Here is a 25,434-nt window from a genome sequence, read left to right as displayed (position 1 = left end):
TATTATTGGCAGATATAGAATGACAACCACTGATATTAATATGTATTTTATGCAATTAGTCTGCTATAAAGATCTCAAAGCTATCAAAATTTCATTTTTACTTTAAAGGTACTTTGCTAAGGTGCTCTAAGCGATGTTGGGTGACGACACTTCTTGTTGACGTTCGAAGTATTGTCAAACAAAACGGAGGCTAGCTCGACCCTCCCTCCTCCTCATCTGCGCACTAACCCCCCAAACCCCGCCCCCAAACCCCGCCCCCATATCCTTCTTGTCGGTTATTGGCTTGAACAGTTTGTTATGTTTCGTGGTGCGGGTTAGCCCAGTTTGTTTTTGTTGCTGTTTTTGGAGCCTGCGGTGTCTGCAGAGAACGCGTTTTTTTTCCAGTGTGTTCAGGGGACAGGCAGCTAGCGGATAGTGAGGAGACGTTTGCTGTTTGTTACAAAAAATATTTTGGCCTAAAAAACGTCTGACATCGCTTAGAGCACCTTTAATGCATTTTTTTGGTAAATAACATGTTCATGCAAATACTTGTTGCCAGCCCTTATATTGCAACAGCCTCATGTCAATTCATAATTATTCACACACACACACACACACACACACACACACACACACACACACACACACACACACACACACACACACACACACACACACACACACACACACACACACACACACACACACACACACACACACACACACACAATGTGAATGTCTTTTTTTTTTATTATTTGTGTTTATTAGAGTTGATTGGCACCAGTGTACCATAACTGAGTTTTCATTTTGCTACATGAATTTCTCAACAATCTGTACCATTCCTTTGCCAATCAGAAACAGGGAGGTGGGAAAAAAAAAGAAGAAAGAGGAGGAAACGCTTTCATTTGTCCTATCGTATTCACAGACTAGCTGAAAGGTTTTGGCACCTTTGCACTTCTCATCAAGAATGCACATATTGAGTCTCCAAAACGTATTCAAGTCATCAGAGTCATTCTACAGTCTTCATTAGACCACGTCATGCCCAAACTATTCGTTTAAACACATAGCTTATATCAAGGAATGTACTGTTGCAGTCAGCAGTTTAATTTCATTTAACACTTGGAGTCTCTTGAGATCTCTCGCAGTCATATACGTATGGCCTGTGGGTTAACATACAATACAATGTGAAGCAGGTTCACCTCAAATGATTTGATGTGGATGCTGTATACTGGCATCCTTCACGTGTGCAGCAAGGCTTAAACCAGTTAAGAACTGCAGTATAATTACATACTCATAGAGGGCACTAGAGAGTAAATCAGGCTGTCGTTTAGTCGAAACTGTGCTGAACTCTATTAAAGTGCCATAAAAATGGATTCTAACGCCAAACTATTAAATATGTCTTAAAGTCAAAGACATCGATTACTATAGCCAAGCTTTATATTAATCGGGAAAAAAAACAAATCACAAAAGTCAAGCAAAATGCACTGCTAAACAATTCTCAGTATTAACCATTTCATAATTAGTATATTTAAATAGCGTGGTTATTATTATTTTAGACTCATGACGCTATTAGTGTTCCGTATAAATCGGCTTTAAAAATATTTATAGAACATTCCTTATCACTTTGTTTTGACCAAGTACACGTTTTAATAGTTACTAGATGCTTTTTGAACTGCAATGCCAATTTGCAGACTTGCACGCTCGCGTGAGGTTTAGAAATACAGAACGCTAATAGTCGCCCTAGAAGTACCCAAAAGCACAGGCATCAGATTCACCCTTTACAAAAGATGCTTCAATTCAGTACAACATGCAACCCCCGATTCCTTATTTCTCAAAAAAGTAAGGATTGGAAAAACAATAAATAAAAATGCTAGCAATGTGTGTAGTAAACAAAGATAACAACATGTATTTACAAACAGAAAAAGGCAAAATATAAAGTACATTGGAAAAAGCTGCCATGGACTCCTTCAAACTGAACAGCACTGAGTAAGGAGTAACTAGTGTTTCACACAAATAACAATACAAGTACGTCTGGCACATAGTTTAGGATCAGGAATTATATTAAACCATTTTTTCCATGACTTGTTTGTGGGGGATTAAGCAGCAGACACAGCAGTCTTTCTCTGCTTTGGCAAACACACACTCAGAAAGGCCAATCGAGACGGTTTGCTTGTAACGGCACAGAGCGAATCTCACCAAACCTGTCAAGATCATGTCAAATTTCATCCCAAATTCGAAAGAAATTAGGGTAACACTTTACAATAAGGTTTCATTTGTTATAAGTTAACACGAACTAACAATGAACAATAACTCTACCGCATTTATTAATCTTAGTTAATATTTATATTTAAATAAATGCTGTAAAAATACATTGTTAGTTCATTTTACTGCACTAACTAATGCTAACAAAAGGGATAGTTCACCCAAAAATGTAAAAAAAATATCGTTAATTACTCTCCCTTATGTCGTTCCAAACCCGTAAGACTTTCGTTCATCTTCGAAACGCAAATGAAGAACTTTTTGATGAAATCTGAGAGATTTCTGTTCTTCCATTGACAACTACACAACTGAAACTTTGACGATTCAGAAAGTTCATGAAGAGATCGTAAAACTAATCCAGATGAATTGAGCGGTTTAATCCAAATTTTCTGAAGAGAGTCGATGGCTTTATATGATGAACAGATTTAACTGAGTCTTTAATTCGCATATAAACATTGACCAGAGAACACAAGCTCAACCGTACACAATTGACGCACGAGAATGAACCTCATTGGTTCTTGCACGTCAAGCGAACATGCTTGAGTTGTGAGTTAATGAATTTTTATATGTGAATAAAAGCCTAAATTAAATCAGTTCATCATATAAAGCGATCGAGTCTCTTCAGAAAATTTGGACTAGTTTTACAATCTCTTGATGAACTTTTTGAAGCATCAAAGTGGTAGTTGCGTATCTCTCATATTTCATCAAAAAGCTCTTCATTTGTGTTCTGAAGATGAACGAAAGTCTTACGGGTTTGGAACAACATGAGGGATGAAACTGATGACAGAATTTATTTATTTTTGAACTGGTGAACTAACCCTTAACAATATAACCCTGTAACAAATGTGACCCAATTGTAAGTTACCAAAATTCGATTTAATTCCGCCAAACATCTGGATGCAATGCATTTGGAGGGAAATGTGCTTATTTAAGGGCAAATAATAAATTAAATTAAAAAACAAAATCTTGAAAATTAGTTAATTTCTTTTTGCAAAATAATTTTTTCTTCTTAGTGTACACTATAATCTGGACATATTTTCACGAGATTCCCCCAAAAAGAGTTTTGCAGCACCAGTGGTTGAGTTATCAGTTTAACCCAGTTAGTTTAGTTGAAACACTAGTAAGAACATTCAGAAACAGGGCTGTGGGGACTTTTAAGGCTCTTTCTCAAAGGGGGAGGAGCTTATTTAAGGACTCGCATACAATGAGATGTGTTTCTACAGATGCTTTGATGGGTCAATGAAGTTCAATATAGCTGTCATCAACTGTCCACAGGAAATGACATCACCGCCAGGTTTATCACGTTGCCTATACCATTATTATTCTACATATACCAATATTAGTCTAAAAATAACTGATTGGATATGCTTAACTCAGTCTTGATATGTAGTGTGAACAGCAATGACCTTCATTTACATCTTCATTTACAACATGTAAATAAACTCAACTGAGTAAGAGATAGTGTCAGTTTAGATAAAATAACTAAGACAGGTAGCAAACAGACCCAGTAAATAAATAAGTAAATAAACAAAAGCCTTCAGTGTGAACGAAACTTCCTGCTCATTTCTGCTAAAGGCTCGGTTGAATCTGTCCCTGATGATGGTGGTGATGAAGAATACATCAGGCTGGTTGGTCATCTACCCTGTATGTGTAAGAACTTCACAGTAAAATGCTGGAAATATTAGGAATGGTGGTCAGAAGCCACCGAACATGAGAGCGCAGGAAGTGAACGTGAACGCTGTCAGTGATGAGGTGAGGATGGAGAATTATGCAGATTTATGTCTGAATGTTATGTTTGTCGGTGAAGGTCTATGGAATGTCAGCGTAATATAGTGTGGGACTACAAACAAGAGTGATAGTGAATAACACTGTGTAGTGTACAAGTGTAGTAGAAGTTATAAATTAAGAGATGGGTAATTGTGCAGTCCAGGCCACCTAAATCCAAACCAAAGATGATGACGTTCAGGTTTACCCAACGACATCCACCTCTCCATAAAACCAGCATTATGGATTCTTCTGAAGAGAGGACAAGAGCTACCTTAATGAAGTATCATTGGTTTCTCTGAGAATGGAAGGAGTGTTTGGAAGGATGGAGGAGAAATGGAGGATTTCTAGGGTTGCTCCTCCTTCTTCTTTAGGGAAATGCGTTTCTTCCTGGCTGCAAGCATCTCGTAGAAGGGGTCGACGCTCACAGCAGATCTGCACCGAAAACAGAAGATCGGGTCATGTCCCATGCTCTTATTTGCAGAGTTGGCATAGATCTCCTATTTAACCCTATAATGCTTACTGTATCATTTTATATGAATTTCAAAGGCTTCTAAATCATTTACATTTTACATTTATTCATTTAGCTGACGCTTTTATCCAAGCGACTTACAATTGCTATATATGTCAGAGGTCTTTTTTTGTCTGAGACCCCCTTTTTCCCAAGAAAATATTTTAGGGCTCCTCCTCACATTTAATGATATTGTCGCTCTCGTTAGCTTGCAGCAAGGATGACAAAATGTTTTGTTTTTAAACAAACAGTATGTTTATGACTATAACCAGATATGTTTATGCACAAATAATAGCGTATAATATTGAAAATACTATAACAAAAACATCAGTAGGCCATTTGTAATTTTAAAACGTAAGCCTATGAGTAGCCTATTAATTGGCCCTATTTGAAATGCAATAACAAAAATATCAGTATTCACAACGGTGTGTAGAAGAAAAATTATTAATATAGGCTATTACAAAATGACTGGTGTCCATTTTTTGGTCAGCCAGGGGATCGTGAATAATCAGGGATCGTTTGGCGCTCTAGCGATTAATAAACATGCGTTTATTAACAGAATAATGTGTCTTGCGGAAGAACATTGTAGCCGGGACTACTTCTCTCTGTTTATGTCTATGACGAGTCACGCAGATACTGGGCTACGACCCGAAACAGTGTAAAATAGTCCCCATATAAACACTTATTATAGGTGCATCATAGTGACTCAGGATAAGACAAAAACACGGTTTGGAAAATGGATTCATGATGTACACGCTAATTATATAAATTTAGTAAATTTTGAACACAAAAAAAGTTACGGACTGCTGCTGTAATGCTCACTGTTGAACAGTTTTCAAAATATGACGCGACCCCCCAAAGAGCTCGCTGAGGACCCCTTGTGGGCCGAGACCCCCTGTTGGGAACCGGTGTTCTAAATGATCAACAAAAACAAAACGAAAAACCTGTTGCACACAATCTACTGCATGTCTTCTGTCATCTGATTGATAGTTTACACTTAATAAAAATCAGTAAAGATTTCACAGCACAAAGTAAATGTAAGAATAGCTTTTATATTGTTAGTAAAGCCCAATTTATACTTCTGCGTCGAACTTACGCCATAGCTACGTCGTAGGCTGTGCGTAGTGCGCGTACCCTTCGGCGTACCCTGACGTACACCTCTCCAAAAATGTAACAACGCGTCAATTCTATGTGGACCCAAGCGCTGTGATTGGTCTGCTCAAACCGCTACCTCGGGTTTCACATGCTCCCTCTGCGTGCGTCAACGTGGACAACGACGCAGAAGTATAAATTAAAACCAAAGCGTAGTCTGCGGCGTAGAGGCTCCGGCATAGGTCCGACGCAGAAGTATAAATCAGCCTTTATATTTCAAGATGAACACTAAACAAGGTTTACTTGATTGTCCATATATCCTTTTTTTATTAAAATCATATTAAATTGCGAGTATCAAATATGATCCACCAGGATTTTGAGGAAGGTTTATTTGTTCATTGCATTATATTTTTTAAAACTACAGAGATTTGCTCATAAAACTAAGTATTTAAAAATCGTCTTACCACCAAGACATATTATTGGGAGATAGAGTGAAATAGGAGATATGATTTTATATAAGTATCTGCTATAAAGATCTCATTGATTTACAGTACAAGCTATCATAATTTCCTCTTACCATAAAAATATCTGCATCTGCAACACATTTCACATTGTTGGGCCTCTGAATAAAACTGAGCTGTTTTTCCTCCTCTAGTATGAGCTCCATATTCTCACTAAATCATACTATATGAGCCACAACAATTTTTTTTTAGATTTGGTCTAAAGGTTCAATAAACTGCTCCATTGAAAAAAGAAAAAAAAAAGAGGATTTTTCTGACTATTGTTTCATGTAAGACAGACTAAACATGTTGGGGAGGGACATATTGGAAGGCTTAGGAGCGCAAAATTTACATTTCAAATATTTGTATCTGTTATTTTTGTGCCCTGAGGTGATTACTAGCATATAGACTGCTATTCCCATCAGGAAATGCAAATATACTTCAGATAAGAACGCAAATATTTGTCAGAGGCTGATAAAAACTGCCATCAGTGTGAATATTTTTACAGCATTTGAGTCCTTTGTTAGGTCGCTCTTGGTGTAAATAGTTCTTTCGAATGCCTTGTCCTCGGAGACCTTCAGAAACCCCTCGAGCACCTTCATTCAGCGGTTTACTCACTTGATGCTGTGTATCCATTCGTCCTTTTCCTCTGGGGTGGGAGCTGAGATCCGGTACACCATGTGGTTTCCCTCCACCACACGTCCATCAGCCTCGGTCTTACACGCTTTAATCAGCTGCCCGCGGTTATTAGGGATGTACAGCTCAAAACAGTTCTGCACATAAAAAAACAACACCATGAACAAACAGCACACAAACCCTTTTTGATATACTGCCCAGCCCTAACGGTAAATAAAATAATCTAGAGTTGATATGAAAATGAAAATGGAAATTGCTCCATTTGATTAGCATTTGGCTTACTGGCTTTCTGGGATCTTCGACCTCTCGAATGCTCAGGTTCTCCAATGGTATGATGCCTCTGGGCTCCTTGTCCTAAAGACACACAAACACACAGTAAATCAGTCAGAACTTCCCATCAGGGGTCAATTCAGTCCCGTAGAGTATACACTACCATTCAAAACCAATCTATAATTGACTGTTGTCCAATTCATTATCCTGCTTAATAAATGGCTATCAAATATATACATTTACTATTATTATTATTATGTACTTATTACACAGCTCTTTGTAATAATTTTGTATAAGATGAAATATTGCTATTTCTGATTGACTTACTGTTGTGTACTCAAAGTAATAGAGACAGTTATCTGTCAGAATGAACCACCGCCTCTTCCATGTTTTCACACGACCTCCTGAGAATGATAATTACACTGGATTAGAGATGTAAGACAGGCTTTTTCTTCAGTGTCAGTGCAAATGAAACTGCACAGACACAGCAAGAAATCTCAACACACATTATATTATTAGTAGAGCGAAAACCTTGAAAAATCCATCGAAATTCCTACTAAACTAAAAAGTGCAAAAATCTTAAACAAGATGCCAGTGTATTAGGAGTGGTTGCCTGAGTACAATGGAGTTTTGGGACACCTGACCATTACACCAACAGGGACTATAATGACACTGCATTCTAAATTCTAAAAGGAGTTGTTCCTCCCTTTGCAGTTATAGCAGTTTCCACTCTTCTGGGAAGAGTGTTTCTTACTGCTTTTCCACCAAAGCATTTTGAGAGCCGGTTCGGAGCCGGTACCTGCGCACGAACCAGTTCTTTGTGTTTCGACATCCAAAGAACCGGTTCTCGGCCAGGAAAACTATTTCCAAAGCGGCACCAACTCTTTGCTGGACTAGAACCGTTCTTTTACCACGTCATGCTTACATCGGGGGCTGTGGGCGGGTTTAGATGTGTTCTAAACATCTTTTCTGACCATAATATTGGATCGCAAAGCCAGGAGAAACATTTGCAGAAACACGATGTAGTCCGCCATTGTAATTGTTATGCTTGAAGTTGGCGCAAGCGTTTCGAGTTTTTTTTTATTGAAAACATTATGTAAGCAAAGAAGAAAACAGTCAATATAGAACAAATAAATGGAAAGAAAAAAAAGACACAAGACAGGGGTACATAACTAATCAGAAAAGATTACATATCAAAGGAAAAGATTAAAAGACTTACATATTTCAATTGTTTTTAAAGCCTTCTTGGTTCATGAGTTAGAGATAATCCCAAAGTGATGTTGTACTTACAAGCGTTTCTAGCTAAGACGTATGGCGACGTACACAGTGACTTAACGACATTATTCGCTGGGCGCTCTAGTCAGTGGAAAAACAAACAGGTTCTGAGAGGGTTCGCAAGTTGAACCAACTCCGAACCAACTTTGAACCAGCACCAGTTCCGAACCAGTTTTTTTTTGGTGGAAAAGGGGTAACTGTGGGAATTTATTGCCCATTCATCCAGTAGAGCATGTGTGAGGTCAGGCACTGATGTTTGACGAGAAGGCCTGGCTTACAATCTCCGTTCCAGTTCATCCCAAAGGTGTTCGATTGGTTGAGGTCAGGACTCTGTGTGGGCCAGTCAAGTTCCTCCACACCAAACTCATCCAACCATGTCTTTATGAACCTTGCTTTTGTGCAGTGGGGAACTGTCATGCTGGAATAGAAAAGTGGCTTCCCTGAACTCTTCCCATAAAGTTGGAAGCATAGCATTGTCTTAAATGCGTTGGTATACTGAAGCATTATGTTTTCCCTTCACTGGAAGTGAGTGGTGTAGCCCAAACTGAAAAACAGCCTCATACCATTATCCCTCCTCCACCAAACATTACAGTTGACATATTTCTTTGTAATTGGCTCTGATTTTGTAGCGAACCAGAAGAGCCGACTCCCGTTCGGGGAGAGCCGAATCTTCATCCGCAGGCAGCGGTGCGACTTTTTTTGGATGGGCACACCATGCGGCCAATCACATGGGCGGACAGACTAGGATTATACCATGTGAAAGAAGGAAGGGGGACACACGCTCAGAAGATAGCGAGTGTAGTGGTATAGACCAGGTACATAGAGCGACAGAGCTTACTTTAGCTAGACAATAACTTTATTCTAGAGCTGCTGTAAAGCCAAAACAATCTCTGTCACTTTCATTTCCTATTATCACTGAAAAGCTGCTTTGAAATAATCTGTATTGTTAAAAACGCTATATAAATGAAGGTGACTTGACTTGACAGAAAGAGGCGGGGGAGCCGGATTTAAATGCAAGCGCGTTGGGAGAAAGTGAAGAAATGATCGAAAGCCGAAAAACAAAGCAGCATCTGGCTGCATTAAAATTATATTGGAGACTTCTCAAAAACAGGACTAATAATCACGGGAAAAAATAATAAAAATAAGGCTTTTATGAAAACACTGAATAAAACATTTCTTACCAACACACAAATCATTCACAATAGCTAAATTAGCTAAAATAGAAGGCTCCGGTAGATACTAAATGAATAGCCATTTGGGAGCCGGAAGAGCCGTAAGGGAGCCGAGCCAAGTGAGCCGAATCTTTGAAAAGAGCCGGACTTCCCATCACTAGTTGACCGTGGAATATCTAGCAGGGATGACATTTCATGAACTGACTAATTGCAAAGGTGGCATCCTATCACAGTACCACGCTTGAATTCACTGAGCTCTTTAGAACGACATTTTTCCACACATTATTGTAAATGGAGACTGTGTGGCTGGGTGCTTAATTTTACACACCTGTGGCAATGGGTCTGATTGAAGCACCTGAATTCAATAATTAAGAAGTGTGTCCCAATACATTTGTCCATATAGTGTTTGTGAGAGGTAGGTCACTTTTCAGGTCTATGAGGGTGTTTGCCCCTTATTTTATGGTCTGGTCATTAGTGATAGAACAAGCTAAGCATTTCGAAACGTCGAATCAGCTAAACCAATTGCTTTGCAAAATAATTCAGTTTTGAATCTCCCACATGCTGATGACTCCTGCTGGTCAGAACTGTGTAAATGCAACGTTAACACAACCCAAACATGCATGCACTTTTTACAAACCAACTGCAAATGTTCTATTGAAAACAATACCAAGAAATATATAATATGTTATTTTATGAATTTATAGGGCTTGTTTGTTTGTTTAATGGAGAGCTTGGTTAGTCAATAAGAAACTACAACTCTTTCTCTTTGTTATTATTAACTATGCCATTGAAAATTTCTACGAAATTATAAGACTGACTGATCAGAGATGAGGTAAAAACTATATAGGCACTGGTTCATGGTTCTCAGAGATCGACCCTAGTGGCGAACCATTGTAAGTTCGTACAATTCCTTGTTACTGAAATCACATCACTTTGCCAGTTTAATAAATGCTCTGAATCACTGGTTTGATGATTCGCAATGTTTCGAAGCTTCATGAAGCAGTACCCATCACTACTGGCGCCAGTTGCATAAACTTAGCTACTATGTTAAGACTGTTTCTTAAGGCGAGACACGGCAGGCAAAAACATTGTTTTTTTTTCACTGGTCAATTTTGAGATTGAGCTATTTGTCTTCAATAACATGTCTTCTTTCAGACTTCAAAAAAGTCCAAAATACACATTTAGGTCTTTATTTTACTGCACTTTGTCTGTTTGCATGTGTAGATTTCGCTTAAATTCATCAAAAGTTGGCGTTCTAAATCATCCCGCTGCTCCGCGATCGCTGTCTGCTCCCTGTCATCACACACACCTTTAGTGTTGTGCACTGCTGTCAGATCCAAATATGGTCATTTGCTGCTTATCAGCAACCAATCATGAAAGTAAATTGGGCGATTTAACTCGAAATGCGCAATCTCATTGGCTGATGCCAATATCTGACAACGTGATTCGTTCAGAATCGTCACGTGACGCGCTCTGACATTATATACATACATCACATATATACTATACTTTACACTATATATACAAAACAATTACATTACACAACACATTTCAGTTTTTGTATAATATACTATATAATACTAAACAAATCTGTAATTGTGGTATCCTAAAGTGGTTGTGAGTCCCTCATGCAGATCATATTCATCTGTGTGATGGACTGTTGATGTGTGGTTTTGATGTGTTGATGAAGCAATAATGAGTTTTGGATGTTAAACAGTGTGATACATTGATTTTACTTGGACCTAAAGCATATTTTGTCTGTTATTCATGGCTTTCAATAGAAATTAGTGGAATTTTGCAATAAAAATCTTTAAAGGCCGTTTTCTCAAAATGAGTTTTTTACTCACACTCCTAGTGACGATTTCCCATTTCTGTAGCACCTACATACACCAAACTTTACAGTCCTATTCCTAACTATATTTTGAGGGTTTGACCAGAGGGATTTTTTGATATATCATTCTTTGCCTGATTTATATGACATTTTATGCCTAAAAATAGGGCGGAAATCAATTTAAGACTATTGGCAATATTTTCTGATTTACAGGGTAACAAAAGGAGATATTCATAATCCCCTCTGGTAATGTCTTTTCAATGAATACATCAACAAAATGCAAAAATAATTTTGAACCGCTTGTTTTTTTTTTTCAATGATCAGATTTGTCTCTTCAAAATATATGCAAACTAGCACATATTTAATTAGTTATAGCCTGATTAGCATATTTAAACATAAAATTACAGAAAAGTTGCAATTCATTTTTTTTCTCGTATTCATGTGAGTAATCAACAGGTAAAGCTTCAAGTTGATATTTTTACCCTATTCACCTGTAGTGTCTCGCCTTAAGAAATAATTTGGCCAACTACAAATTAATCAAGAGGCAATCAGTTTTACTTTTCAGATACAAATTAGACCGATCTACCCTTTTATGTAACTGACTTTAAAGAGTTAGCACCAGTCTTAAAGAAAAAAAATGAGATGACTAACTTTTAAGACTAGTCTAAGCAGTTTATGCAACCGGCCCCTGATCACGCACCCCTCTCTGCAACAACACACATGATTTGAGGAATCAGTCATGTCTGAAGCACAAACACTACAATAATAATATTGCTTTGCAAACACCACTAATAAGATCATTCTGTCCTAATCTAAGTGGTTCTAGTAAGGCTGTACGTACCTCCTGACGGGTGAACAGCCCCGGCAGCGGCAGAGAAATCACAGGTCAAGCAGAGCAGGAGCCAGAAGAGATCGGAAAAGGGGAACGGGGGGACGGATCACAGGAAACAGAAAGACAGAGGAGAGGGAGACACACAGGGAGAGGGAAAAAGATTCAAAAGCTTTTAGTGCTTGAGAGATCACAGAGCTCGCCATGCAGATTTGCAGAAAGAAAGTAAATCTTCGAAATTAGAAGTGATGTTTCGCTTGGGTTTTTTTAAGGAGAAAAAAAGTGCAAAGCGCTGCAATGAAATAGAATATCATGCAATGGCAATGACAGAGACCCTTCCAACTACAGAAACTCTCCTGGCGCACATAAGGAAGGACTCACCCAGCTTGAGGAGCCAGCCTTCTCTGTCAGGGTTGAAGAAAGTGTGCGTCAGGTCATTCCCATCATCCTCTGGGATCTTAAAAGGCTCGTTCTTAATGCTGTCATACAGATTCTGAAGAGAACACTCACATTGTTTATAAAAGCATTCAAAAAAGCCTTGAAACACTCAAGGGTCGTTTACACTGACAGCAATTTGGAGCAACATAGAGACCGGAAGTAGAGCACTACGAAATGGTTGATTAAAAATATAGCAATTTTTTTAAATATAAAAGCAGGTCTAATTTATTGAGCTTGTGAAACCTACATAATTTAACAATTTATTAAAAGATTTAAAAAAAAACATAACATTCTTAGGGCCCTATGAAAACCATTTTATTTCCACCCCCAAATTTATTTCCATCCCCTGTTTTCCGTTTCAACTTTTTATTTTTTTTATGGATTGATTAAATTTTAATAAATCAAAAAGCATGTCTAACTGTGCGTTCACACCGCCGCCGGCGAGAGCGTCAAAGTGGCCGGAAGTCATTCATTTTCAATGAGAGCCGGCGGCGAGCTCCGGCGAGAGCGGCGCGGCGCGTCTTGGACGGTGAGAGTGGCGAGGAGAGTTGAAGTCAGGTCAACTTTATGGTAATAAACAATGACGCGGTTCGGCGGCAACCGGCGGCAACCAATCGGAATATAGAAGTGCTCCGTTTGAGAGGAGTCCAGAGAACGCAGTCCTGTAAACTTTGGTTCCGACCACATTAGTTCCCAAGCAAAATAGAGGAGGTTGATCATTTGAATTTGATAAGGCGGCGCGCTACACTATTTATAGGCAATATTTTCGCGCTAGAACGCTTTTTTTTCAGCAGGAATGTAAATTATAATAGCACTTAACCATGAACACAAAAGCCACACCACACAAATGGCTTTTAATTTGTTTATTTCATTAGCAAACATGTCACTATAATTGTTAAGTTTTTTCCATCAATCAATTTTCTGCAAAAATAACGATCGACATGATTGATGCTTTGTGGCCCCTTTAAATACAGTTGTAAAAATGACCACGCGTTCGATCTACGTCAGAGCATCAGAGCGTCCACGAATCTTTCCACGGCGTCGCTGGCAGGGCGGCGAGAGCGAATTTTGCCGCTCTCGCCGGCGGCGGTGTGAACGTACAGTAAACAATTGAATAAATACAAATTTATTCTTGTAAATTTATTAATAAATGTAATTTATTTAAACAAATTACAATAATGTGCCCAATTTTTCAGAAAATCTGTGTTGCCTATTTAAAATTAGCTGGATTTATGAAAAATGTATCAAAAACAGTGGTAATCAATTGAAAGCATAAAGCATTAATAATCTTTTGAAAAGTAATCAATAGAAAATGAGCCATTTCTTTTATTTTTTCGACAAATAAAATGCTGCACAAAAGAGGCTCACTGTTAAAATTGTGTGATATTCCATACAATAAAGTTAATAATACTATTATTATTATTATTACTTTGAACAGTACATTCACACAGTGTCACACAGAGACCCATAGAACATGCAGACTTCAATAGCAGTCTTCTTGCAATTTAATATTCACACACTGGTCCATATCAAGATTTGAATAACTGTACCGCCTTACTTATGCAATTCGTCAAAAAGCCAATAATATTTGTAATATAAAATACTAGGCTCATTTGACAACTACAGAAAGCAAGCTAGAGAAGAGAAATGCAGAAAAGACTTGATTTATTAATCTAATTTGTCAAATGCCGTGACATTTTGTGTTACTTCTATTAAATTCTATTTATATGACTAGATGCCAAAAAAACACACAGTTTGCCTTTAAAAATCAATAATGTTGATGTATTTATGTTATAGCATTTTTATTACAATATACTAATCAGCCAAGACAGGGCTTGACGCTTACTTTTTTCCCCAAAGGAGCACATTTGCTCCTAAGTTGAAAATTTAGGAGCGCGGTTAGAAAAGAAAAAAATTATATATATATATATATATATAAATAAAACACACTGTAACAAATATCACCATACTAGTGTTATTTTAGTATCAGATACTAGAGATACTATATAGTTTGTTAATATTTTTAATTCAATTTAATTCTGCTTTTTTTTTTAAATTTAGTTAAGTTTTAGAAATTCTGCTGTTAGTAATTTTTTTAAGTTTTTGTTTTTTATAAAATGTCTGTATAGTTTTTATAAATTTTTATCTCAGTTTTAGTTTGGTAAATCAGGTTAGGCCTCATAAAACTAAACTTTTTTTATATTTTATTTTATGTCAGTTAACATTTATTGATTTCAAGTAAAGAGATTTTTTAATCGTTTTTGTAAACTATATAACACTGATACAAGTAAAATCTATATATTTAATAATATGCCTCAAATAATGTTCTTAGTCTTTCCTTCCTGTGACAGGGCATAACAGACAAAAGCTAAAATAGTTTACTTTAAATTAAATTAAATTACATACAGTTTGTGTAACCAATAACTGGGTGGAAATTGGACACACCGCAAGACTTATTTATAAACGAGCCCAAAATAGACCGGGACTCTTATTTTGAAATGTCTATGCTTTATAATTGCAGGATGCTCATTCAAATTCAGATGAGGGAGATAAAATATGCATTCTTAAAACCGTATATATACAACATGTTGCTACCGGTGCGATTACATGCATCCTCGTAATGCGATTATAATGGGATTTTGGCAATATTGAGATTAAACCTCATGGTGCACCAATAATGTGATTATTTCTTATAATCAAAGTTCTTTATCACAGTAAGATGTTTACATGACATGAGCAGAACTCTGCACTCTAATTACAAGCGATTTTTTAATAAGTATTCGCTAATAAGTATGATTATACCACACTCAGATAGGCATTCAGTATGCATGTTACTGGCCATTGTTTTAATCTACTCACATTAAATTCAAAATACATTTGTATGGACGTTCTGGATATTATTCGGCACGGTAATGAACATCGCAATAGCCTACCGGGTTTGCCTTCGCTGCCGTCACGTTCTTCACACCGTCTGGATGAAGATGCGGAGCAGAGACTGTGCAGCGAGTTATGTTTACAGAGTTTAGTGATTTGAAGACAAAACTTCAGAATAATGTCACGGAGTTCATGCATGAAGTTGTGTGAACAACACACGGCATCCGTGTACGTCCGCTCACATGCACACTTTGATCAGTGGGAATAATGTGATTTAAGGTGTTTATTGCGATTAAAATCGGTGTACGCCACCTAGTTTATTGTGAATATGGTTACTACGATTATGAGCTTAATCGCATTAGTTTGAACAGCATTAGTTAATAAGCATTCGCTTGGCATAAATGTGCGCTATTCATTGATTGTGAACTGATCTGAAGCGCTTTTGCGCGAAACACAACAACGCCACGTTCAGGAATTGAAACGTGAAGCGCTCAAATTTATTTAAAGGGTTAGTTCACCCAAAAATGAAAATTCTGTCAGGATTTACTCTCCCTCATGTTGTTCAACCCCGTAAGACCTTCGTTCATCTTCAGAACGCAAATTAAGATATTTTTGATTAAATCTGAGAGCTGGATCACTCCTCCATAGGCTTCTAAGGGATTGACACTTGTTCCCTGAAAAGTTATTAAAGACATCGTTAAAATAGTCCAAGTGACTACAGTGGCTCAATCTTAAGTTTATCTAACGACGAGAATTCTTTTTGTGCGCAAAAAAAAACAAAAATAACGACTTTATTTCAACTATTCATTTCCTTCTCTGTGGGGCTCGAGTCAGTTCACTAGTGTAACAGCGCAGAGCTTCTGTGTTGTACGTCACACGTAGGCTCACTATTGGCCGATGAGTGAACTGACTCGAGGAGCTTAAGATTGAGCCACTGTAGTCACTTGGACTATTTTAACGATGTCTTTAATAACTTTTTGGGGAAAAAGTTTCAATCCCTGAAGAAGCCTATGGAGGAGTGATCCAGCTCTCAGATTTAATCAAAAATATCTTAATTCGTGTTCTGAAGATGAACGAAGGTCTTACGGGGTTGAACAACATTATCAAGAGTAAATACTGACAGAATTTACATTTTTGGGTGAACTATCCCTTTAATGATAAATAATTTATTTAAATCATAGCCTTCTGAAGTTTAATAATCACATTAGGCAGTGTTGCGATTTATGTGTTTTCATCTCCAAAATGTAAGATGCCTTAAATGTTTGCTTGTTATACCATTTAAGGTATTGAGGACTTTTTATGATCTTACATTTAGGAAAACTGATCCGCAGGGATTTTTATATCCGCACACGTGCTCCAAACTACGTTTTACAGTTCGCACACATCTATTATTAGTCGCCAATGCGAGTGAAACTGCCGCACTGTCGATCCCTGACATGTTGACACTCACTCTGAGCAGATCCTCTGGTAAATCTCCCCCGTCATTGATGCCTCTGTTCATGCTGATGAATCGCTCCACTGTGGGCTTGTCCCGCACATTGGGGTTGTGCAGACTAGTGTTCAACATGATGATGGAAAACGACAGCACGTAACAGGTGTCTGCGGGGACAACACAGAGTTTAAGGACTGAGAGATGGAACGGTGTTCTTGATTCTCAGCATGTGGATGTTTTTCACTGCAAGACGAAGATGCTTGTTTCGAAGATTCTCTCTGACCAATCAGTGATCTGCAGTGTTTACGTCACATTTCAGTATCGGTTCGGCTCGCTTGGAACTCCAGCTCCATAGCCAGACACACTTACTCAATTATGACTATTCGGAGAATCTTAGAATCACATTTATGAAAAAACACAAATATGTTGTGATCAAAAGTATGTGAAACAGCTAGTGTACATGTTGATGAAAGCCTCATGGGCTGTGTGTACGTGTGTGTGTGTGTGTGTGTGTGACCTGTGCTCTGGAAGACTCCAGGATTGCAGTGACAGTATCTCTGTGCAAAGGCCTCCATCATCCTGTCGATTTTCTGAGCCTCGCCTGGCAAGCGGAAACTCCACAGAAACTGCCTGCATTGAGCAGAAATAGACAGACGCACCATGAAAACAAGCACAGCACAATAACATACGAATACTTGAAACTGTTTTGCATACAAGAAGCCCCAATACAAAATGAACAAGATGCCAGTCAGGGTTATTTTCGTTAACTAAAAATGTTCATTAAAATAAAGCTGAAATAAAAATCAAATGTAAATATTAGTTAAATTATTATTAGAAACGTTGTCTTGGCAATAAACTGAAATACGTTTAAGTGTAGTCAAGTACTAAAATTATCAACTGGAAATAAATAAAACTAACTGAAATGAGAATAAATTAAACCTAAAAAGCTGAAACAAATGGAAAAAAATAAATGACAAAGGCACATAATGAAACTACTGAAAAATAAAATTAACATGAACAATAAAAATAAAAGCTAATTCAAAGTAATAATAAAACAAACAAAACAAACATAACACTGAGGAAAGTCACAAAGTTTAAAGTAGCTGATTTACCGAAGTGCTTGTACCAAGTTCAGATCTGTGAATTCGTGAAGATCAACAAAAGCCTGCAATACTTTAATATTGAAGTCATCTCTGAAAGAGAGAGAGAAATGTATTAACAACATTAACAAAATCTCTGTTTAAATCACTGATCTATTATATGTTATTATAAATCTGTAGTTTAAATATGCTTGTTGCTTTAGGTGTTGAGACCGTTTGCAAAGTTAAACGGTTAGTTCACCCAAAAATGAAAATGACTCCATGATTTACTCACCCTCAAGTCATCATAGGTGTATATGACTCTGAGTAAATCATGGAGTAATTTTCATTTTTGCGTAAAATAGGGCTGCACGATTTGGGGAAAATGTCATATTGTGATTATTGGGGTCAATATTGCGATTACGATTTAATAAACAAATGGTTTCATGAGTCAACTTGCTTTGTTCTAAAGAAAAAAACACACAGATTGGTGATAAATCTGAAATGTTTATTTCAAACTAGCAACAACAACTTAATGATTGATAACACCTATAATGATCAATAAGCCACTGATGTCTGGATAAAAATGACCCCCCTCCCCATTTTAAACATTAATTATAGTCGTCCAGCATTACAGTGATTCTGTCATTACAATTGAAAGCTATCAATTTTTTTAAACACTAAACAAATATAACAGCTTTTAATTTAAGTGACCTTCAAACAATCCTCACATAAACCCATAATAAATGTCATATTTACCTGTGCCCTTCCTGTCTAACAGGCAGGACATACACAGAAATTAAATAAAGTTATCAAACAGTCTGTGCTGCATAAATTATACATAGACTAATCCTTATTAAAGCTACAAAAGTTCTTTAGTCAAGAGCATTGAGTAATTTTCTCGGTTCCCTTTGTTCTTTGATTAACTTTAACGACAGAGATAATTAGTAGCTACTGTGTACTGTCCCTTTAAGAGCAGCCTCTGCTGACAGAGACGGCAGTGTTTCCCCTACAATGTATTCAGCAGCGGTTTTCAGCGCAAAATCTTTCCATGATCAGCAATATCACGACATTCACTTCATTCACTTACACACCTAAAAACACTGTCATGGCGACCGGCGGCGCTGCATGCGGTGGCTCTGAATCCCCTTGTTAACAAGGAGGAAAGAGCCACATATGGAAATATTTTCGATTAGACTAATGTCACGTTGCCATAAGGGGCCGTTCACATAGCACGTTTTTTGCGCGTGCAAATTCATTATTTCAAATGCGGCCGGCACGCTCGTTTTTTCAAGCGCGCCTCTGTTCATGGTTGCATAGCGACGACAGACGCCACGGGAGAGCAAGCGCTTGTGGAAAGGAGAAAGCGGTACGAACTGCGCTCTCCATGAAGACGAGGAAGTATCACCTACTGCTCATAGTCCTGATAGTTCACGTTAAATCATATTTAATTTTTCAGATAAGTCTACTAAACTTGTTGGTGTCCTTCAGAAATCATTCTAATATGATGATACGTGATGCTCTTTTTTTTTAATATTCTTTGATTAATAAAAAGTTAAAAAGAACATCATGTAATAATATTGCACTATATTAGGCTACTGTTTTTTCTGTATTTTTGATTAAATAAATGCAGGCTAGATGAGCATAAGACTTCTTGCAAAAACAAAAAATACCCCCACAATATCATTCAATTACCAAAGAGCCTTAGAGATCTTCTATAAAAAGCCCAGAAAAATTAAGTGCTCACAGATTGGGTGTGGTCTTTCCCATTAAGATAACATTTTCAATAAATTGTAAATAATCTTTTTCTGGGTTGTGCCGTTTCATTTTTCCCCTAAACAATTTCTAACAAGCTGAAAATGAACACAAAAGAAAACATGAACAATCCTGTCTAAAATTATAAAATGAAGGTTTCTGTTTGTGACTGCAGTTCAAGGTACGTGCTGCAATAATCATGCGTTGAATCAGTTGATGGTATGTCATATTTGTTTTTCTCAAAATGTCCATTTCTATCCACAAAACTTGCCAGAAGTCATGGTTTAAGGGGTTATTTTTAAAAAAAATCTTCCAGGGTGCATGCCCCCGGACCCCACCACGCGTGGCTTGGTAACAACCTCGGGCACATAACAGCACCGCTGCTGGAAAAATTTCTAGGGGAAACACTGGACGGAATCTCACACGCGCCTCATTCTCTCACGAGTCGCAACTCTTTACGTTCATCATAAGACTGCTCTTATGTTAGAAGATAACCGACAAAACGACATTTTGGCATAATTGTGTGTTATTGTTCGTTCAAGCCCGAAAGAGAACTGTATTCTGGCGTGCTGTCGTGTGCACGCATGATATCAGGACATTCACAGGCGGCGCGCTATTTTTTGTCTTGTCGCGCATGAATGGTTCAAAAGCATTTGCACGAATAAGAGCGGGATCATGTAACACTAGCCAAAGGATGACAAAAATAACAGATGCTGCGTTAAAGGTGCTCTAAGCGATATCGGGTGACATCACTTCTTGTTGACGTTTAAAGTATTGTCAAACAAAACGAAGGCTAGCTCGACCCTCCCTCCTCCTCCTCCTCATCCGCGCACTAACCCCCCAAACCCCGCCCCCAAACCCTTCTTATCGGTTATTGGCTGGAACAGTTTGTTATGTTTCGTGGTGCGGGTTAGCCCAGTTTGTTTTTGTTGCTGTTTGTGGAGCCTGCGGTGTCTGCAGAGAACGCGTTTTTTTACAGTGTGTTCAGGCGACATGAAGCTAGCGGATAGTGAGGAGACGTTTGTTGTATGTGACAAAAAATTTTTTGGCCTAAAAAACGCGTGACATCGCTTTGAGCACCTTTAATAGCCGTAATTTGTTTATTTCATATAAAATCGCAGCATTTTGCATCATATAATCGCATTGGCTTGAAATCGCGATTGCGATACGATTAATCGTGCAGCACTAGCGTGAACTATCCTTTTAAACCCTCTCAGAAAAGTTTTTTTAAATTAATCTCAAATGCACCTCTGCTTTGAAATTGATTTGAAACAAAAATTTAATTTTGCACGCCTATGTTATTGTACTTTTTCTTACAGTCACAAATAAAAAAATAACTGATATAATGCAGTTGAAGTGCAAAGTACCTTTCACCCAAATAGTCTCCTATTGCAGTTTTATTGAGTCCTTCTCCTTTATACAGAAACTGAGCAATGTCCTCTGAAGTGTGTCTGAGAAGCTCATTCTCCACTAGGAATACAATGCCCTGTGAAAGAGGAAAATATGTAGAAAACTTGTTTAGAAGTTCACAAATTGTCCAGCCACGTAATGTCCTTTAAATATTTCAGCAACATATGTATGTCAGAAAAACCATTCAGTATGTGTTTTCACAAAACGTTAATTCTTCTTTTAAATATACATTTAAACAAAATTAATATTTGTATTCAGCAAGGACGTATAAAATTGATCAAAAGTGACCTAAAGACTTCCTATTTCTAATTCAAATAAATGCTGTTCTTTTAAACGTTCTATTAATCAAAGCAGTTTCCACAAAAATATGCAGCGCCACAAATTTTTCAACATTGATAATAATGAGAAATGTTTCTTGAGCAGCAAATCAGCATACTAGAATGATCATGTGATGCTGAAAACTGGAGTAATAAGCTGTGAAATCACAGGAAAAAACTGCATTCATAATATTTTACTGTACCTCTGATCAGATACATAAATGCAGTCTTTTATAAGCATAAGAGACTTCTTTCAAAGAATTTTAATGACCATATAAAAAAATGTGACTGATAATAATGCTGGAAAACAGTGGCAACATGAAACACGGTGCATTTCTCTTTTTTTCTTCTTTCTGTTATCTTGAACTGAAAAATCATTATCATTTTGCAAAATTATTCTAACAAAATAAACATCATGCTTTTAAAAATCGATGCCTTCTTAAAGCACTTTTTTATTTTATTAAAACTTAGTTTATTTAAAATTAAAAAAATAACTTCACTTTTAGGATAGCTTACCTTTTTCGGGTCCATGTTGAATTTTTTCCTGCCCATGGCCACATGTCGACTCTTCTGTAATGTTTTACTATAAAATAAAAGACAGGAGATCAATATTGTTTTCAGGTTTGAAATAAAACACCTCACTTTGAGTGTTCAATGAACCTACTGAACACACTGCATGAAGAGAGTTCACGTTCAAGTCAATGACTGCACTGTTCACACGGAGATAACGTGTGTGTGTGTGTGCGCATTTATTGAGTGTTATCTATCAGAGAAGGCAAATTGGAGAAAAAAAAAAATACACCAACCATTTTCAAATGAATTCCCAACAATATAGCAGGTATAAACCAGAGACTAAACCTGCATCTTTTTCCTGCAACACTGGATCCATTAATACTAACACTTTCTCTTCTATTCTATTATATATCTATCTATAAAATACATATATTAAACTGGGAAGGGTCATAGCACTTGCATATTGACGTCCTATTGTTAGTTGAACTGCTTCTATTGTTCTCATTTGTAAGTGACTCTGGATAAAAGCGTCTGCTAAATGAATAAATGTAAATGGAGACTAACTAACCTGCCCTCTGTGCTGGTCTCCAGCCCCTCCACCTCTATAATGGCTTCTCTCAGCTCCTCTTTCAGTCTCTGGATCTCGAGAATCAGCGCTCCTTTCCTGCGCCGGATCTCCTCCAGCTCGGAGCGCTCCTCTGGGCTCAGGTCTGCTGGGACTGTGGAGAGAGAGAAAGAAAGGAGGGTCACAGGCACTTGGATAGGAAAGGAACTGAAAGGATTATTCACTCCACCCAAGCCTCTTTAACACGAACCCTCCGTCTCTCTCATCTTCCTGCTGACTAATATCATTCACTTTATGATGCGAGACGGAAACGTGATCGGGATTCGGGACACTGCACATGCGCACAAACGCATACAATTCACGTTCAGATTCTCTGTGGACTAACAGACGACTCTTGCGACACCGGTGGGTGTTTGGACGCTTTAGAGAGAGCAAGCCAGGACAAAACTGAGGCAAACCCACAGAAGCTCAGAACGCAACGCCAGCAGGCAGAGACACATACTCTGTGTCCTGAGGAACACATTCACACAATCTTGTGAAACCCTCAAATTAATCACTTAAAAACACACCATTAGCTTCTGCTTCACAACAGGGTCTAAATGCTTTTATTTTAATACATTTTTCCATAACAAACTGACTTTATCAGCATGACAATTTGATGCTAGATTTGAACATGAATTTATTTTGTAAATCTAAAAAAATCAACCTCATCAAAACTTTTACCCAACTCAACCCCATTTCAAGTATTTTACTTAAAAATAGTTTTACGATTTTTTTTTTCTAAAACAGCGGTAAGGAAAATTCTAAAAGGCTAACAATTAAAAAGCAAGGCCCTATATCAGTTTTTCATATGCTATTTGTACCTATACTTTTTTAATTTGCAAATCCTAAATTTGTACACAGATACATAGAAAAAATCATAAAACAAAGAAAGTTATTTAAATAATATGAATCTGAGAAGGTCTCACTATTTGGGGTGTGTCTCTTATTGCAATGACAGCAGGACTGGATCTACATGAACTAAAGCTGATGATCATGATCTAAAGAGCATCTTGAGCTACAACAGAAGAGCATCTGACTGTGTGCAAAGAGTCACATGACCGTGACCGTCTCCATACCGACACAATGACTCTGATCTTCAACCAGAAGGAACTGGATTAAATATTTTGAATGTTCAGATTCCAATCTGACTTCTGCCCCCATAATCATACACTGTTCATTTGTTGGCCCGAGCAGAACTGGTCCCCGACTGAGCCGGGTTTCTCCCAAGATTTATTTTTTCTGCTCCATTCTGTCACTGTTGCCTTTGGCTTGGTTGGTTGGGGACATTTAATATTCATCAATATTATTGATCTGCCGGCACTGACACCATTATATGAGAACTGAACTCAGCTGGACAATGACATCACTGTTTTTTGTCCAGAGCGACTATAGATAAATTAAGTAAATTAAGAACTAGTAATGATTTCTACAATGGAAATTAATCAACACTGAACTATGACTTTCCTCTAAAGATGCTGTAGAGCCACAACAATCTTAGTTGCATTATTTTCTGTTATGTCTGTAAAGCTGCTTTGAAACAATCTGTATTGAAAAAAGCGCTATATAAATATAGATGACTTGTCTTGACATCCATTTACTTACTAAAACGAATAGGCCTATCCTCTCCGGACATCACTTTTGGCCACTACTGTACATCTGGTTAGTTACAATAATTTATGGCTTCATCATAACGTTTCTTTGTTGTTTAAATCCTAGGTTTTCAATGTGGTCTCAGACTTTTATGTCTAACTGTACATAGGCCTCCAGTCCATCTTCCAATGAAGAATTAAATGTGCAACAGACAGACTGATAATGACAGATTACAAGCATTCCCTCTGTGTGCCTATATTAAGTTTATAATTGACTAAAAATTAAGTTATGACAAATCTGTTTGTGTTTAAGAATGACTACTTGAAACCAGCAGACAGAAACACTGTTAAAAATCCAATAACGCCACCCAAAAGATGTATGATGATGAACAGCTGATGATCTATGATATCATGTCTGTACGACATTTATGAAATACACAGTGTTGACATGAATTTTATCAGCCTCTGATAAAAGCAAAGATACACGATACAGATGTAAACAACTGAAGGAGGCCGAACATGAATGAATCCAGAACAATGACTGGAGACGGGCAGATTAATGATGTACTAAAGCTGCAGAGATGCCAGATTTGACAACAAAATAATGACATTTGGTTTAAACCCTTTAAAACATCCTTCTACGTGAAGTCTTTCCCAAGCTCATATAAAACAGTACGGTATGCGGCACTAAACACAACGCTAAACCAGCTTTACTTACTGTAGTCCAGGTCATCCATTTTGGGGGCTTTGCTTTTAGGCATATATGTGTCGGAATCGAATGTCATTCAATAACCGAGAGATAAGGATATATAAAAATATACCCCACAAACGAAAATGAAATAAATAAATAACTAGGCGGAGGACCGATCGGGCTCAGACAAAGGAGGAGTTGAGAGCGGAAGTTGCGCCCGTGTCAATTCACGACCCTAAAATGCGGCCATCTTGGTGAGGGCAGGTTCTGTTATGTTCGTGAACAAAAAATGTGTTTCTAAAAGTATAGACTTATAATTAAATACTAGTTGTCAAGTTCGTAATAGTAGGCGATACTTTTATTTTTAATACATTATGATGTTGCAACCAACCGAGGAAACAGTAGGCTCGGTGTATACGCCAACCGTAAATTGACAATAAATTTAAATTTAAACACGAATTTATTACAAATCAATTACCACCATCAGCTCATTCTTCTACTCCAGTCTCCATCCAATTTCCAGTATTTTTATTCAAAGAGGTACAAAATGGAAAACAGCTCCACAAAATAGAATAGCCTAATTATTATTTTTTGTCTAGTCTACTTATTTC

General features: G+C 37.5%; 1 protein-coding gene across 1 annotated transcript; it reads right to left on the bottom strand.

Moving 5' to 3' along the window:
• Positions 1-719: 719 nt before the first annotated feature.
• Positions 720-25,067, bottom strand: cyth2 (cytohesin 2). The gene is made up of 12 exons (XM_077206430.1): positions 24,851-25,067; positions 22,505-22,655; positions 21,940-22,006; positions 21,064-21,182; positions 17,975-18,055; positions 17,380-17,492; positions 16,881-17,029; positions 12,500-12,611; positions 7,339-7,415; positions 7,024-7,095; positions 6,724-6,878; positions 720-4,437 (listed from the first exon to the last, which is right to left on the bottom strand). The coding sequence occupies exons 1-12, from the start codon at positions 24,915-24,917 to the stop codon at positions 4,350-4,352; spliced, it is 1,251 nt and encodes a 416-aa protein (XP_077062545.1). The 5' UTR covers positions 24,918-25,067; the 3' UTR covers positions 720-4,349.
• Positions 25,068-25,434: the final 367 nt, after the last annotated feature.

This window comes from Siphateles boraxobius, unplaced genomic scaffold (assembly GCF_051911475.1).
Source record: "Siphateles boraxobius isolate OS27281-9 unplaced genomic scaffold, OSU_SipBor_1 12, whole genome shotgun sequence".
Classification (NCBI taxonomy): Eukaryota; Metazoa; Chordata; class Actinopteri; order Cypriniformes; family Leuciscidae; genus Siphateles; species Siphateles boraxobius.
Note: the sequence above shows the minus strand (reverse complement) of the source record. Positions and strands in the feature narration are given on the sequence as shown.